Raw genomic sequence first — 16602 nt, 5'->3', positions numbered from 1 at the left:
CTGTGGAAGTGAGGGGTGTGGCGTTACAAACACTTCCGGGTTGAATGGAAGCCGGTCTGGAAGTTTCTAGTGCGAGCGCTTCTGTACAAGTGTTTTATGTAATTCAGGTATTGGCAAAAGCACTAGGAGTGGGGAAATGGATAATGAGGAGCCTCCGGGGTGTGCGAACTCCCACAATCTCTCCAGCGAGGAGGAACATGAGGAACATGGCGAGGTAAAGAGCAGTTCTGCCCACACATGGTATTGTTTATTATTGTGCCATTGGCTTCAGCCCCTAGCCAAGGCTGCTCCTGCCCTCTGTGTGTGTGTGTGTGTGTGTGTATATATATATATATATATATTAGTGCTGCTTCTACTCCTGCCCTCTGTGTGTGTATATATATATATATATATTAGTGCTGCTTCTACTCCTGCCCTCTGTGTGTGTATATATATATATATATAGTGCTGCTTCTACTCCTGCCCTCTGTGTGTGTGTGTGTGTGTGTGTGTGTGTGTGTGTGTGTGTGTGTGTATATATATATATATATATATATATATATATATATATATATATATATATATATATATATATATATATATAGTGCTGCTTCTACTCCTGCCCTCTGTGTGTGTGTGTGTGTGTGTATATATATATATATATAGTGCTGCCTTCTACTCCTGCCCTCTGTACATCTATATTCCCTCATGTAGTACTGCCTTCTACTCCTGCCCTCTGTACATCTATATTCCCTCATGTAGTACTGCCTTCTACTCCTGCCCTCTGTACATCTATATTCCCTCATGTAGTACTGCCTTCTACTCCTGCCCTCTGTACATCTATATTCCCTCATGTAGTGCTGCCTTATATAATATCATACGAAACCTCGTTTCGTACGATATTCTGTGCATGTATGGCAAGTTGGCGAGGCGACCGATATCGCAGGAGGCTGGGATCGACTCGCCGTTCGGGTGGGTTAATAGATTTTGATCGGGCGCCATAGAAGGCGCCTGAGCAAAATCTGCCTTCAGAGCTGAATCGGCAGAAGGAGGTAGAAATCCTATTGTTTCTACCTCCATATCTGCCGTTTCAGCCCTGAACGTTAGTGGCAGATTGGAACGATCTTTTGTGCGACCGATGGTTGCACGAAAGATCGAAAATCACCACATGTGTGGCCACCTTAAGGGTTGTTACACATGGAAAATCAGACTTAAATAATTGTCTTTTTTATTGTATTAAGTCTCTAGCAAAGTAATTAAAGAGGACCTGTCACCCAGACATAAAAAGCTGTATAGTAAAAGTCCTTTTCAAATTAAACATGAAACCCAAACTTATTTTTATATTAACACATCCAAACCCATTATAAAGGCATTTAAAAATCCCAGCTGTCAATCATATATTGCCACTTTAGCTTTCCATTCAGCACTACCTAGATGTCACTGCACATCTCACTTTTCCCCTCCCTCCTCCTCATCTAACTGTGTAGCCAGTGCATGGGTATGGGCATCTGGTCCCCCCATTCTGTCACATAAACAAGATTTTGGGCTGATACAAAGCTTGCCTTCATAACAGTGTCCACAAAATGGTGCCTGCCTGCTTGCAGTGAATGAGTAATTATTATTTATATAGAGTAAGTAAAGTTTATTTTGCTCAACTAGGGCTCTTAGGGTGACAGGTCCCATGCTGTCCTTGGCTACTTGTCATTAAAGGAAGTGCTGGTCATACGTTCTTTGTTGGTCTACTTCTGACTCTTGGAAGTGCTGTTATAATTAAACATGAAAATGATCAGCTTGAATCAAAGGAGTTCATGGGGGGTGTTTCCATATGTATATAATAAAAAATATTCTGTTTTACTTTGTAGGAATCCTTGTTATCTCTTGGAGGCAGTGAAGTGAAAAGCAGGGCCATTGTGAAATATTCTTCTGCCCCACCCACTACATTTGCCCGCCTTCAAGAAAAAACAGATTTAAAGCTTCCTCCGGCCAACTGGCTACGGGAAAATGCCAATCTTGGGCCCGCCATCCAAAACAGCAGCAAAAAAAGCAAGCCATTTTCAAGGTATGGAATATTGCATTGTGGAATTGATTCATTCTGCATTAATTCTAAATGCAGAACAGTGTTTTCATTACTTCACCTCTGTAAATCACTTGATCTCATTGCATTATTTTCCTATCATTGCAGCTTTGGGATGGCATATGATTTTATTGACACCGTTGGAAAGGAGGTGGATGTTGTAGCTGATTCAGAGGTTTGTACGTTGCATGTTGTTTTTGGGCAAACCTACACCATGGATATGTGTTTACCTTTCATACTCAAGATTAAATAGGGCAATGACCTTGCAAATATTTAGGAGAAAGGGTAGTACATCCTATTCCATATGTTGCAGAGATAGAATTTCTGGCATTCCCCCAATAGCTCTAATGAAGCAGGGCTGCTGGGAAATGTAGTTTATGCAGTGAAAGTGCTTGCCTGTCCCTCTCCTATGTTGTGCTGTTCAAAGTGGTACTTTCATTTCAGTACATCATCAAACTAAAGCCTTTTTGCTGTAAAATAGTTTTGGATCTGCTATTAAAGTTATAGTCACTTTTGCCCATTGCAAGAGGTAGTGTTTATTCTTTTAGTCATGCGACCTGTTTCTGGCTGCCAGCAAAAATGAACAAACAGACATTGGGCCTGATATGCTTACTGAAATGGAATTATAGCTGAGTTTGTTTCATAATAAAATCTGTATTCCTAAGGCCAAGGGCATTTGGTGTTCTTCGAGTGCTGCCTGTGCTGCACTATGCCATAAGCGTAAATATAATGTACAAAGGAACCAGTAGGGAATGAAAAAGTTTAGGGCTCAGAAGTTATATATGTTATAGCAACTTTTCAGCTGGTCTTCATTTTAATTTGTAATATATATATATATATATATATTACAAATTAAAATGAAGGCCAGCTGAAAAGTTGCTATAACCTACAAAGAGTTAATTTAAAGGTAAACTACCAATATATATATATATATATATATATATATATATATATATATATATATATATATATATATATATATATATATATTCAACTTATTTGCCTTTTTCTTCCTGCCTCTCTTCAGGTTTTAAATGGGTTTTTACAAAAATGACAATTCATAATTTTTTTGTATTTGACCTATGTATTTTCAGAACATAAAGAAACTTCTGAAGATCCCATATAGCAAGTCTCATGTCAGTATGGCTGTTCACCGAATTGGGAGGACACTGCTTCTAGATGAACTGGACATTCAGGAACTCTTTATGAGATCCTCTCAGGTGGGAATCTGCTTCTCTTTAGATTTTTACCAACAGGAGGGGTTATTGTGTGCAGTCTATATTACTATAATTATTTCATTGCCATGTTAGTTATTGGGTAAAATAATCTATGGCAATATAGCTTCTGGGAGAAAATACCTGTTGGGATATTGCTCTGCATAAACAATTAAGTTAGAAGGGCCATCTGAAGTTCTCAAGGCAGTTCTGCACAGATCAACGAGCAGGTGTCTTTTCTCACACTTAAGGCTGATGGCAGACGAGGCATAGGGCAGATATTTTCAGCAAGCTGAAAAGCCGAAAATATCCACCCTACACCTCGTCTGCCATCAGCCTAATTCTGACCGACATTAGATGGCTAGCTAAAATGGCCAGCAGGTGGCATACAAAATCTTTTATATAAGTTGTTTAAAAAGGGCATCTTAGAAACAAAAAAATGAAATTACAAAAGTGCTTAGAAGAGCATTTTCACATTAGGTTTGCATATTCATTAAATTTACTCCTAACGTTCCATCATCTTTTCAACGTGACAGCATTTCTGTTTGTAATCTATACAGTAGATATTTTTCTTAGTTAGGCACTATTAAGGCAAAGCTGCTGTATGGATACCCAGGTACCATGTTATGCAGCTCATCCTCTGACAGCCCACCGCTTCCAGGCTGCCTGTTCATCTGATTCTCTTTTTTTTTCCCTGGTCACATTAGGTGTGAATTGGCATTTGGACACTTGGAAACTTTGGGCAGGGGCAGCACTACACACAGATGGTTAATCTTCAGCTCTTAGTTGAATATGATACCATAAGCTAAGAGGTAGAGATTGGAGGGGAGGGGCATAAATTTACTTAGGGTGGCTTTACCTAAGTGTTGACACAGCCAACCTGTGCATTAAAATTGACAGTTTAAGACCCTGTGGGGTATAAATAGAGGAAGTAGACTCCAAAGACACATGCGGGGAGGGGGTGGATGGGGTGATTGTGTTATCTGGTTCCCCTGTTGTTGCATATAAATCCCTGCTCCCTCTCTAGTAGGAGAGTGGCAATTTATATGTGAGCAGGCGGGGGAAAGGAGGCCAGGGCTGGTTTGCCGCTCTGTGCCACAATCCCCCCAACAACATCTAGAATACTTATATTTAGAAACAGGTTTCACAGGATATAGTACTAGAGGTTTTTTAGTTGCCCCTTAATAATGGTGGAGTTATTTTTGTAAAATCTTTTCTATTATCCAGACAGGAGACTGGACATGGCTAAAAGAGTTTTATCAGCGTTTGATGGACCAAAAGTGGCAGAGGAAAAAAAAGAGTAAGGAGCATTGGTACCAGAAGGCTATTCTCTCCAAGTTCTTATACTACAGGTAATTGCACCTTGTGCTTGTGTTAACTACTTAGAACCCTTACTGTATAGTAGCTAAATATATTCCCTTTCTGTTACAGTATCAATGGAGATGATGCAGCTGAACCTGTTCCGACAGCATCAAATGAGCCCAGAGAAGCTCAGGACCTTGGGGGCCAAACCAGCCGTGAACATGTTGCCTGGCCTGCCCCATTTGAAACACTTCCATCTGTATCAGAAGATGGTGGAGCTTCCAATCAGGTGAGGAGCTAGGTACCTTGCAGTGCAATATTTATTTATGTATATATGCTTTGTTTCTTTTTTTCTTTCTAGGATCCTTTTTTGCTCAACATTAGTGTTCTTGATTGAGGAGTTTGTTTTTTGTGGCTTCTTTATGGTGCAAAAGATGTCTTCAGATGAGCATCAGCTTGCCATTTAGTCTGCTTATTTAAAAAAAAAAAGCATACACCAGTGTTGGCGTCCAGGTTGCATACGGTGCTCATGCCAAAACATGCACACTGAAGACCTGGATCAATGTTGCCTTTTGATTCCCAGGACCCTTGCTAGTACCAAGCAGCAGTTCCACTTCTAGCTGGGTGCTTTCCCATGCTGTGCAAGAGTGCCAGCTGCACCCAGCACCTTGCACTATAAGCTGCCAGCCAATTCCCATCTGCTGGTAGGCAGCTATTAGCTAGAAATGAAGGGAAACTACAATTCTCTCCTTCTGTGAAGGTAAAACTGTAATTGGTTACAGGCCAGAACTGGGAATCAAAATAAGCCCTGGCATTTCAAGTACACAAAGACCCAAACGGCACCCCCACTAGCCCACCAAATAGTGACTGTTTAGGCATCTTACAGCAGCCCCTCTGGCATCTGCGAGAATCCGCAGTTTGCTAGTCCAAGCCTATATACATAATTCTGTGCTTCTGAGGGAAGTATGTTAGGACACGCCCACCTTTTATTTGTGGGTAACAGTCTTTTTTTAATATTTAAGTCAGATAGCATATGTTATAGATCCGCCTACATGTTGAGGCTTATTTTATAAATCACCATAAGGTTATATCATAAAAAGTGCAAAGTTAGCTACAGATATAGTTGCCTATAGCAATTGATCAAGTGGTAGAATTTACTGGTCGTGTGTTTTAAAGCAAAAATCTTAAATTAGTTTCAACTGATTACTGCACTTGGTCAAGCATTGTGCCTTTCATAATATAGGGGGAGTATATGTTTAATGTAGAGAAAAAGTGCTAGGGAGTTTTTGACCCCCTTTCATCAGGTCCCTCCTTTTTTGCCAGTATAGTGGGCTAGAGCTGGTAGCCCCTTCTGTATAATCAGGCAAGGTATTACCTTTCTCTTATTAAACTGGAGTCATATAAAGAGGTTTGCAGAACTCTAGGACTGGTGGGGCCATACATTTCCCTTGCATGATCTCATTCTTCCAGTATTCCAAATTTATCTCTGTAGGAAAACAGAAGTTAGAATTTGTTGCCAGCCAGCCCTTGCTTTTGCTTTACAACCCCAGTGATTTTAATTTGCGCTATATGATCGGTGTTATTTACACTCCATCTGAAATTGATTCAGCCTTCATCCTCCACTGCCAATGTTGTGTGCTTGCACTTTTCACAGGGAACTGTGTCCATTGACCCCTCAGATAGAGAGGGACGTGTGGCCCCAGTCACCAAAGAACAAAGTCTTCCCACTTTCTTTAATGACAGGGAACATGGTCAGGTATGAACTATATCAAGCACAAGAGGAAAAAATGCAATTGTCCAGCGCAAGAGAAATCATTTTTAACCAAAACTCCAAATCGACATCTATAACCAATCACCGTAGAAGTAGTTATCCATGTTTTCCCTTTCCTTCTCTTTATTTTTACTGACACTTTTTTTTTTAATTTACATTTCCACCATGTAATTCTACAACTGCAATTTCATAACTTCATTTTGTTTGTTCAAGGGACTTAAAAATGACTTTGTCAGAAATATCCTGTGGACGTTTGAAGATATTCACATGCTGGTGGGCTCCAATATGCCTATCTTTGGTGGTGGGCGGTATCCTGCTGTGAGTTTGCGTCTCAGGTGAGATGAAAGGCCATACAGGTTGCTTTGTTGCAGATGAAAATTGTTAGCATAAGTCCTTGTTTCATCTCTTTGTATCCTTGGGCAATTCACCTAATCTTTCTTTGCCAGGGCCATTCAGGTAAGTAAGTGACCAAGCAAATTGCCCCAGGTGTCATAAGTGGAAAGAGTTTTATGCACCCTCATACCTATTCTGTGTAGTGTTCTTAAAAGAAATATGTGATATTGTTTAACTTTGTACTAACTTCTCTTTTCATTGAAGGGACAACAATAAGCCAATCAATGTGCTGACTGGTATTGATTATTGGTTGGATAATCTGATCTGTAATGTCCCTGAACTTGTGATGTGTTTCCATGTCAATGGGATTGTACAGGTAGGTTAACTGCACTTTTCCTATATAAATACCCTGTGTTGCAAAGAAGCAGCAGCAACAAACTTATGTGCTCTGTGTAACATGTGGAAGTGATAGACTCCCTGGGACACACAGGCTTTTTCTTGTTTTAGAGGTGCTTCTTTTGTGGATTGGCCTGAAACACAAGTTTCTGTGCCTATGCACACACATATTGTAGTATTCACTTGGGCTAAAGTTGCCAATGAATTGCTCTGTAAAGCTGCTCTAAGACAGGACAGTATCCAAATGTATCCACAACTTGTTGCAGTTTGTTACTAGACACTCCAGGTCAGTTGCCTTAGGCTGTAATTATGTGCAGCACAATAAAATTGTGTGATTACAAGAGACTATTTACAATCTGTTGGGTTGCATCTAATCTGTGTTGTTCACATTTAACTGTGTACAAAAGGGCATTGAGGTTTGCTCCTGATTTGCCAACCATGGGACTAATATTGCATTGCAGTATTATGGTAGAGCACAAGCTGGCATGAGCAACTGTTTTTAAGGGACGTATAAAACCTACATTTTCCTACTTTGTATATTATAAGTTGGGCACATCTCCCCCACCCAAATTACATAATTTGTATTGCATATTTATGATTAAGTGTGGCCAGTATTAAAAGATTTCAAAGATCCTGTTTAAGGATAGAAATGGACCTTTACTTAACAACTATCTGATGATAGAGACTTTTCCTGTACACTGAATTGACCAATCACTTGCTTTTATCCCATTCTGTGAACCATAGTATAATATTAATACTCCTGCAAATATGAATGCTTCTGTTTGTTCTAGCCTTTACTAAGTTTGCTGGTATTTTTGTTTCTTTTCCCCGAAACTGTAGAAATATGAGATGATTAAAACAGAAGATATACCAAATCTGGAGAATTCAAATTTTTCAACTAAAGTTATTAAAGACATAGCACAAAATATTTTATCGTTTTTGAAGTCTAATTGCACTAAAGAAGGACACACTTACTGGCTTTTTAAAGGTAAAACAATGTTTTATTTCTTTTTATTCTCTGCCCATTTGGGTTGGTCTGAGTCTTCCGCTGTCGGTCTAACACATATCTGCTTGTTCTCTATTCTAAGCTGTTGTTTGAGTGGCCCTTAGAAAATATAGACAGTATAACCCACTACTCCTCCTTTCCACCTTACTGCCTGTCTGTGTGCCGCTCCAACTGCAGTTGTCATTTGCTGTACGTTATGCTTTTTTTTTTTTTTCTTAATATTAAGAATGCATAACAAAATTGTGTCTGGATGTAACTGCAAGTGGCTGTTTACAGTCTATTTTGTTCTTGTTTTTATTCTGTGTACACCTAATTCACAAATTAAAACAAGAAGCTATTTCGCTGTAAACACTTAACTGCTTCCCGACTGAAATCTGCCCCATGTGTGCACTGACAGGCCAGGCGGTGCCTTTTTGAGCTTATTGGCATTTTCTATGGCCAAAACTAGGGGAATACAGAAGAGGCATGTTCCTCTCGCAGTACTGGAGGGACACTGGCCGAATATCATCTGGTTCTGTGCTTGCCCACTAAAAAGTAATATTCTTTATTTTAGCCAGCGGCAGTGACATAGTAAAGCTCTATGACCTTACAACTTTATGTGAAGAAACGGAGGATAAATACCAAAACCCATTCACCATGCCCGTGGCCATTCTTCTTTACAAGTAAGTGCTCCATCAGAAGTTGGCATTAAGCAGGTTTTTTAGTTTTAGTTAGTTTTTTAGATATATTTTTATATGCAGCATTTTGAACAACAAAATTGTCACGTTCTGTTTTTCAGAGCTTTAAGTTCACATGATATTAAGAGTTTGAATTTAGATCTGCTAAACACTTAGGTTGAGTCCACATGAACACTCTGTAAATAAACCCTAAGCTGCAGCCTTTGTTCGTTTTTGAGATAAGGACCAGCTTATGATACAGAGCGCTTGTCCATAGACTGTTTATTAGTTTTATCAGCTTCTGCTTTGAAAAATGGGAGGTTACAGGAACTCCAGAAATGAAGGTGGTTTCCTTTTCTTGTGTAGGGCAAGAAATAACAAAAAACCCCATGATATTACTATGATAAACTATTATATGAAAATGATATTACATAAAGGAGAAATATACTCCCCCTTGTTCAACATTAGTTCAGTGAATAGGGCTTGTGGTGAACATACTTTCTGACTATTGTTTTAACCAGGACAAATCTATGGTTTTTGTTGTTTCTTGAGCTAAACAGGACAAAGAGGGAAATGAAAGCTACTCCGTGTTTGGTCCTTGCAAGGTAGTTTATCAGTACACAGATCATTCTCCTGTGTAATGGATTTGCTTATCTGTAAGCCAAAACAGTCACTACAATGGGTGAAAATGGTGGGGGTTTTGCTTATATATGCTTATATAGAACTCAGTGTCTCTAGATAAATTAACTCAGCTTAATATAGTAAGATAGAAGGCGTGAAGTCAAAATAAAGTTTTTTTTTTAAAAAAAAACACAAAAAAAACCCAACTAAAATATATATTTTTTAAATCAAAAGAATAGGCAGAATATTTATTTTGCTCATGTTGAAAACAGCTGTGTTCAGAGCAGATAGCCTCTGTAGAATAAAATAATGTTTTATCTGCTATGTAACCTGTGCCTTTTCTCCTTTTGAAAGCTTGAATGGCTGCCCCCATGACTACACAGCAGCTTATTTATATAAACTATAGTAGTGTTTCTAAAGCAAACTAAAAACTTTTAGTGGTCCAGGGTAACCATACATTATATTTTAGTTACTTTTATACACTTTAATTTTTTGGTATTACTGTTCCTTTAAGACGGGGGTGGGCAAACTTTTTGGCTCAGGGGCCACATTGACTTCGACAGAAATCACGAGGCCTCTCTGCTCCCCCCCCCCCCAGCATCCTCCAGCTCCCCACCCCAACATCCTTCAGCTCCCCCCCAGCATCCTGTAGGTTCCCCCCCCCAGCGTCCTTCCCAGCATCATCCTCAACATCCCCCCCAGCGACCTACAGCTTCCTGCAGCTCCCCCCAGCTCCATCCTCCAGCGACCTCCTGCTTCCTCTGTCCTTCGCCTGCGTCTGTTCCCCCGGCTCCCCGCTGCATCAAAGCACTTTAATACGGTTGCGCCCCGTAATGATGACATGTGCACGCACGGGCCGTAACCAATCAGGGCCCGTAATTCTTTAAAGGGGGCCACCGAGTCAGCGGGCTGGATTAAAAAGGCCAACGGGCCGGATGTGGCCCGCGGGCTGTAGTTTGCCCACCCCAGCTTTAAGAGGTGTTTTGGGTGCTCTGTCACCTGCAGGGAGCATGATTTCCGACAGGCAACAAAGCCCTATGTGCCATCACTCTAGCTTAGTGTACCCCTAGCTAATGTCTGGTTGGCTGTGATTGTTGGTATATGTCCCAACCTACCAGCTTTCTTGTAACTGCAGGTGAGGGCCTGCAGTCAGTTAGTAACAGGGCAAACTGAGCTTATTGGGTCCAGGCCTGAATCTATCCTGTGGGTTAAAAATATAATATGCTCAGTGCATTTCATTGGGCTGTAAAATGTATGCTTAAATAGGGAACTGCATTGTAACATGGCTCAGTGGGATGTTAAACTACAGTGGAATAGTTAACTACTCACAAACCCACAAATTAAAACCCATTTCTCATTCCACGTTGCCTTATGGGAATGAACTGTGAACACAGGATTTTTTTTTTTCTTTGTGTGTGTTAAATTTGTACTCGGCCCGCATTGTGATATTTCCCTGCAGCCCCTTCATAACGCTGTTCCTACTCTCTGTGGCTTTGTCCCCTGTAAAATAAAATTTTAAATATTTATCATGATGCATTAACGCACTGGAATCTTTATAGCCTTCCCGGGACTCAGCGGAAACATAAGTGAATAAATCTTGCCATGCACAAGTGACCCAATTTGTTGCAGCAAAGAAAACTATTAGCCAGGAAACAAGCAGTGACATTAAAACTGTATGTGCCATTAATCTTTCTCTTGTTTGTTCCTAATAGGGTGGCTTGTAATATGATGATGAAGAAAACCCAAAACAGGAAGCACTATGGAACCATCCGAACATTGTTATTAAACTGCCTGAAGTTAGTGGACAAGGGGAGGCATCCACAAGTAAGTTTATAGATCATGGCAGCAAATATATTTCAGTATTATACGGGGTCTCCTGCCAGCGCATTGCCATGAAACTGTAGAATATCAAAATGAATTGCTGGGCTTTGGGAAACAGTACCCATAGTCATCAACAGTTACAAAACAATTATATTTATATTTGCAATAGTATGGCTGTACAAGCGCTCCATGCAAATACAGCATTCTTTTTTTTTTTTAATGAAGGGGGGGGAATTACAGGCAAAGACTCTGTTTAAGGTGCCTACCCAGAATATCAGTGGGTAGATCAATCTTAAAGGCCTGTCATGGCAAGTCTAGGGGAACATGCTGGCTGAGCTGATGTCCCCACTACTACCCACTGACCAATGTTCTCATTGCATAATAACTATTAGATACAGAAGACTTGTATCCCTGTCTTTGTAAGCAGTTTGTTTAACATGCTATTTGCAGTAACATGATGTAAGAACTGGGCAGGTTTGATGGTAGGTCAGATAGGATAGCCCCCAGCATCAATAGGGCCAAGTGAGGCAAAGGAACAATTATAACATTTTGGAGCAGTAGCTATATATTATAAGTACATACATCATGGATGCCCAGTCTGGCAGTTATAGTTGTAGAACAGCAGGTATAGTTGGATACACCTGCTCTGTATATATTACCCTCAACCACTCCTTGTATGGGTGTCCCTATTTTTTACTGCTTTGCCAGGGGGACATCAATTTTTCTCCAGCCCTGCTCAAATAATATTCATTAAACATTTTCATCTTGTGTGTCCCTTTGATATGTGCTGGCAGTAACACAAAGCAGTGAGCAACCCCTAAGTTTAGCTTCTCAGCAGCCTAGAGCATACCGAGCATGTGCAGTGTCACTGACATGTAAAAGATGTAACAACATTAGAGGTAGGGATCTCCCCCTGACAACTTGGAAGACATGGATCATTGCTGTTACAAAGCTGCAGAACTGCAGAGCTAATACATTAAATTAAGAATATAAAATTCAGCATTTCTATTTATAATCTTTTTTAGGTTTTACTTCTACTTTAATATTTTGTTAGGTATGGCACCTGTCATTTTAAATGCAATTAGGCGGGTGAGTTCAGGGACCTAGAAAGCAGAAAACACTCTAACGTTAAATCAAAAACCGTAACTAATGAAGACAAAAAGGAAATGACCTTAGAATACCACTTTCTAAATATAGCATATGCAAGTCTAGCTGTAAGAAATGGTTATGTTTACCTTGATTGTATGTACATATTTACTCTCTCTCCCTTCCTTGGAAGATTATTGCATCAGCCAATTACATGCTTTCAGAACTTTTCCAACTCGACGAGCCAAAGAAAGAAGAAAATGGGGATGTTCCATCCAACGGGAACTCCGATGAAAGCTACAGTGAAGAGGAGGAGGAAGAAATGGCTGACAGCGATGAAACTCTGTCCTACAACTCCACTTCCGAAATTATCGAAGACTCCAAAGCCATCGCTGTCATTAAATCAGTCAGGGAGTTATCTGTTCCGGAGAAATATAAATCCACGCATCAGATACGGGTAGGCATATCCTGTAAATGGGATGTGTGCTCTCATTGAGGTAACGGGAGAATTTGGTCAGTCTGTGAGTGATTGGAGTCATGGAATAATAGGTTGATCTCTGCCATCTTTGGCTTTGTATAGATAAATTCCAAGGCCAATACTATGCCAATACTTAACCTACAAAAAAGCAGCCTTCAAAAGGGACATTCACATTCGGACTGGTGTCAGAAAGTGAACAGCCCATTCTATTCTAAACATTTTTTCTACCTGATGTTGAAGTGTAGCAAGATATTTAGCTCTGCAGCTCCTCTTGCAGTACAGGTATGGGATCCCTTATCCGGAGACCCATTATCCAGAAAGTTCCGAATTACGGAAAGCCCATCTCCCATAGACTCCATTATAAGCAAATAATTCTAATTTTTTAAAATGATTTCCTTTTTCTCTGTAATAATAAAACAGTACCTTGGACTTGATCTCAGCTAAGATATTTATAATTGATCCTTATTGGAAGGAAAACAAGCCTATTGGATTTATTCCATATTTAAATGATCTTTCGCAGACTTAAGTTATGGAGGTCCAAGTTATTGAAAGATCCCTTATATGGAAAACCCTGGGTCCCAAGCATTCTGGATAACCGGTCCCTTACCTGTATAACCAGAAGGAAGGCACATGTGTAATAGCAGTTTGGGTAATTTGGCACTCTGCAGTAGGCAGAAATAGTAAACCATGCTGGAATGAGTACTCAGAAGTTCATATAAAACTGGCAAAGAGTAGCTTTATGAGTAATCAAAACACTTTTACTTGTGAATAATTCAGGATTCCTACAGCAGTTTTTACTGCTTTGAAAAGTTTTCCTTTTGTTACAGAAGTGGAAATCTTAAAGCATCTGTAAATATGCCATTCTGCTTGGCTGTGCCCTTCTATACACTCATTGGAGGAGTGATTAACATGCAGGTCACAGTGACATTTTCGGAGCTAAGCACTGTTATAGAATACACAACAACATCAGTGTTTCTCTGGTTTCAGTTGGATTACAAAAAAAATATCATAGCACTGGTTGCTAAGCCTTATTTATCTGGCTGTTCATGGGTATGAATAGGCGCTGCCATCTTGTTCTGTAACAGTCTAGCTGCAGTTCACCTACTGAGATCTGTCAAATGAGGACTGCAGCAACACACTGATGCGGTTCTTGGCGAGTGGGATATTCAAACCTGCCTGATCAATTACTGGCTAATTTTTGGCCAGATATCGGTCACGTAGTCTAATACATGGGCTGATAAGTTGGCAACATAAGTCAGCACCATTTATTGACTTGTGTATGGCCACCTTTCCATAGAGGTGTTTCTAACCCTGCTTGCATATTTTTTTTTGCCTATAGAAGCCATTGTTCTTTCAATGAAAAAATACAAATTTACGTTTTTCTTCTATTGACATATTTTTTGGAAATGTGTTATCTGTTTTGCAGTCTAACTACACATTCCCAGTTTGCAGCGACACTGAGGAACGATGCCGATTAGTGCTCAGTTATGTTTTAGAGGTAAGACTCATTCACTCTCCCCCTCTCCCCCTAAATGTATTTATTGTTGCTATAACAGAAGCCCTGTGTTCTTTCTTCTTAGGGGTTGAAATGTGTTGACAGCAGTGTGAAAAAAGACGGGGAGCTCCCAGCAGCAGACCCCAGTACTCCTATCCCACTGAAATACGAGGATGACTCAGCTGACAGGCCTGAGTGCATGGAAAAGCAAATTGAGTTATTTCTCCATAAAAGTAAGATTACTATTATAAAAGTAACGGATATATAAATGTTGGTAATGAGAAGAGGCACATTTGCCTGTTTATTAGTTAAATAGACATTAACATTTTAAGGGGATTTTTAAATACAAAAACAAATTAAAGCAGACATAAATAATGCAGAAATAATAAACAATATTTTGCTGTATTCGCTTGCAATAGGCTATTTTTTTGTTAAGAATGTGTTTACATAAATATTTTACATCTTAAAGGGGTTCTGCACCGAAATTTGTTTTTGCATAATTAAAGAAAATGCAATTCAAAGCAGCTTTTCAATAAATATTTCCTAAACATTGGATTGTAAATGTAACTGCTTTTGAAAGCAGTATCTCTCTGGCTGTTTACATTCTATGCCCCTCATGGTTCTGACTCCTGAAACAATGTGGCTACCTGATTAACAGACCTGTGGAGAACCGACTCCTGTTACCTTGTTCAGGAGTCGGACGGAGAACAAAAAGGGATAAAGAAACACTGCATTTAATTTCTTAGAACTACATTTTTTTAATGTAAAAAATAGTATTTTGGTAGAGGACCACTTTAATAAACTTTGAGTTATTTGTAGGTCTTTGTGTTGCCAAGGGAATGGGGTGGGGGCATATCATTGCTGGAACCCTAACCCTAACATTAGATTGGCAGGCCACAATATTAGCCACCTTATTCTTGTATTTTATAATAAATTTTTTCATTCTCAGTGGGATCGTCGGAAAATAAGTGTTCGAGCCGATCTGGGATTGTTCCAGATGCCTGGCAGTTTAAAATAAAGCTCCAGCTCATACTCAAAGCCTCAAAAGCATATTATGTGCTCTCGGATGCAGCAGTGAGCCTACAGAAATACGGCAGAGCACTGAGATATGTCAAGCTGGCATTGCAGTGTCACGGTAGGTTGCTGCCTGTTCATGTCAAGTGCAACAACTAAAGCGACTTAGCAGTGGCTGAAATTATAAGACTTTTCTTGAATGAAAATGTTTTTTTAAAAGATTTTACTATCAAATTTTTTCGTTACAAATAGACAAAAGTGAAGAGAAAAGAGAAGTGCGAGGAGGCACAAGTTATAGTTCGCTAATATAGAGATTAAATAACATTAGTCATTCTGTAATTCCAGCCAGGTACTTTGCATGAAAATTTAATTTCGGTTAAACCAATTTGCTGTGCCAGAACCATGTACTGGTATTACAATGTATTATCATATTTTTCTTTGTCTTGTGTATGAAGTAAGTTGGTTAAATTGGCAGCTTAACTAAATGAATACAATAAAATAATACAGAAATGCACCTGTTCCTTCTCTCTCTGTCCCCACCAACACATGTTCCTCTCAGTGGGACTGTAGCAGAGATGTACAGCCTGCAGGGTTTGTGCTGTTCTCAAATCCGGACTGGGATTTAAAATACATCATGAAAATAAATGAGATGTTTACGTGATCCTTTGGACCTTCAGTTGGACAATGCTGCTCTTTATTTGAATCTGTCTTTTCCTTGCACTTAGTGTTATGTCTATTAATATGTCACCCAACTCCTTTCCAGATGCCTACAGTTGCCTGTGCACTGGCATTGTGCCCGATGTGATGCTCCTCCTCTGTCAGTACCTCACTCTGTGCGGGGACGTCCAGTTAATGCTGGCCCAGAATGCAAGCAACCGAGCTGCCTATTACGAGGAGTACAGTTACCAAACCCGAGATGACCAGGAAATCCTACACAGTCTTCAAAGGGAATCCAGTTGCCAAGGTTTCATTTTCAGACCTTTCATTTACTGCTTTGGCTTTTGTAATTCTGCATGTGATCTAGTGTTTGAATCTTGGGATAATTTTGAGGCTAATTAGTAATAAATACCAGGGTTGGGGTTAAAATTTGGATTTGGGTTTCTAGTTGGTTGCAGGTCAGACTGGGAAGGTCTACTTGAAGATTCCCTGTCTTAGAACCAGGGTGCGCACCGAAGTAGCGTATGTAGGGGGAAGAGGCAGGTTCCGGTTGAGTGCAGGTCCTACAGTGGTAACACCACTTCCATGATTCGCTTGCTCAGATAAAATACAATTATTTTGGCAGTTAAGGCAGCATTTCTGTATGACATTTTTACTTTACAACAATTTTCTGTATACTTATCTACTCAGCTGAAAGAC

The 16602-nt window shown here is 39.8% G+C and overlaps 1 protein-coding gene across 2 annotated transcripts in view; it reads left to right on the top strand.

The window, feature by feature from the left end:
- Positions 1 to 16602, top strand: part of edrf1 (erythroid differentiation regulatory factor 1) — a 37622-nt gene continuing 21020 nt past the window's right edge. The window contains exons 1-17 of one of the 2 annotated variants that reach the window (XM_012959636.3): positions 1 to 214; positions 1842 to 2038; positions 2162 to 2228; positions 3148 to 3273; positions 4495 to 4619; positions 4699 to 4858; positions 6224 to 6325; positions 6554 to 6675; positions 6938 to 7049; positions 7910 to 8057; positions 8629 to 8737; positions 11065 to 11176; positions 12453 to 12716; positions 14164 to 14235; positions 14318 to 14465; positions 15182 to 15367; positions 16010 to 16210. In XM_012959636.3, the coding sequence (XP_012815090.2) occupies positions 137 to 214; positions 1842 to 2038; positions 2162 to 2228; positions 3148 to 3273; positions 4495 to 4619; positions 4699 to 4858; positions 6224 to 6325; positions 6554 to 6675; positions 6938 to 7049; positions 7910 to 8057; positions 8629 to 8737; positions 11065 to 11176; positions 12453 to 12716; positions 14164 to 14235; positions 14318 to 14465; positions 15182 to 15367; positions 16010 to 16210 (2329 nt within the window). In that variant the 5' untranslated portion in view covers positions 1 to 136. The remainder of the gene's footprint in view (positions 215 to 1841; positions 2039 to 2161; positions 2229 to 3147; positions 3274 to 4494; positions 4620 to 4698; positions 4859 to 6223; positions 6326 to 6553; positions 6676 to 6937; positions 7050 to 7909; positions 8058 to 8628; positions 8738 to 11064; positions 11177 to 12452; positions 12717 to 14163; positions 14236 to 14317; positions 14466 to 15181; positions 15368 to 16009; positions 16211 to 16602) is intronic. The other variant, XM_002932663.5, reaches the window with a different exon arrangement.

The sequence above is a fragment of the Xenopus tropicalis genome, chromosome 7, assembly GCF_000004195.4.
Source record: "Xenopus tropicalis strain Nigerian chromosome 7, UCB_Xtro_10.0, whole genome shotgun sequence".
NCBI lineage: Eukaryota > Metazoa > Chordata > Amphibia > Anura > Pipidae > Xenopus > Xenopus tropicalis.
Note: the sequence above shows the minus strand (reverse complement) of the source record. Positions and strands in the feature narration are given on the sequence as shown.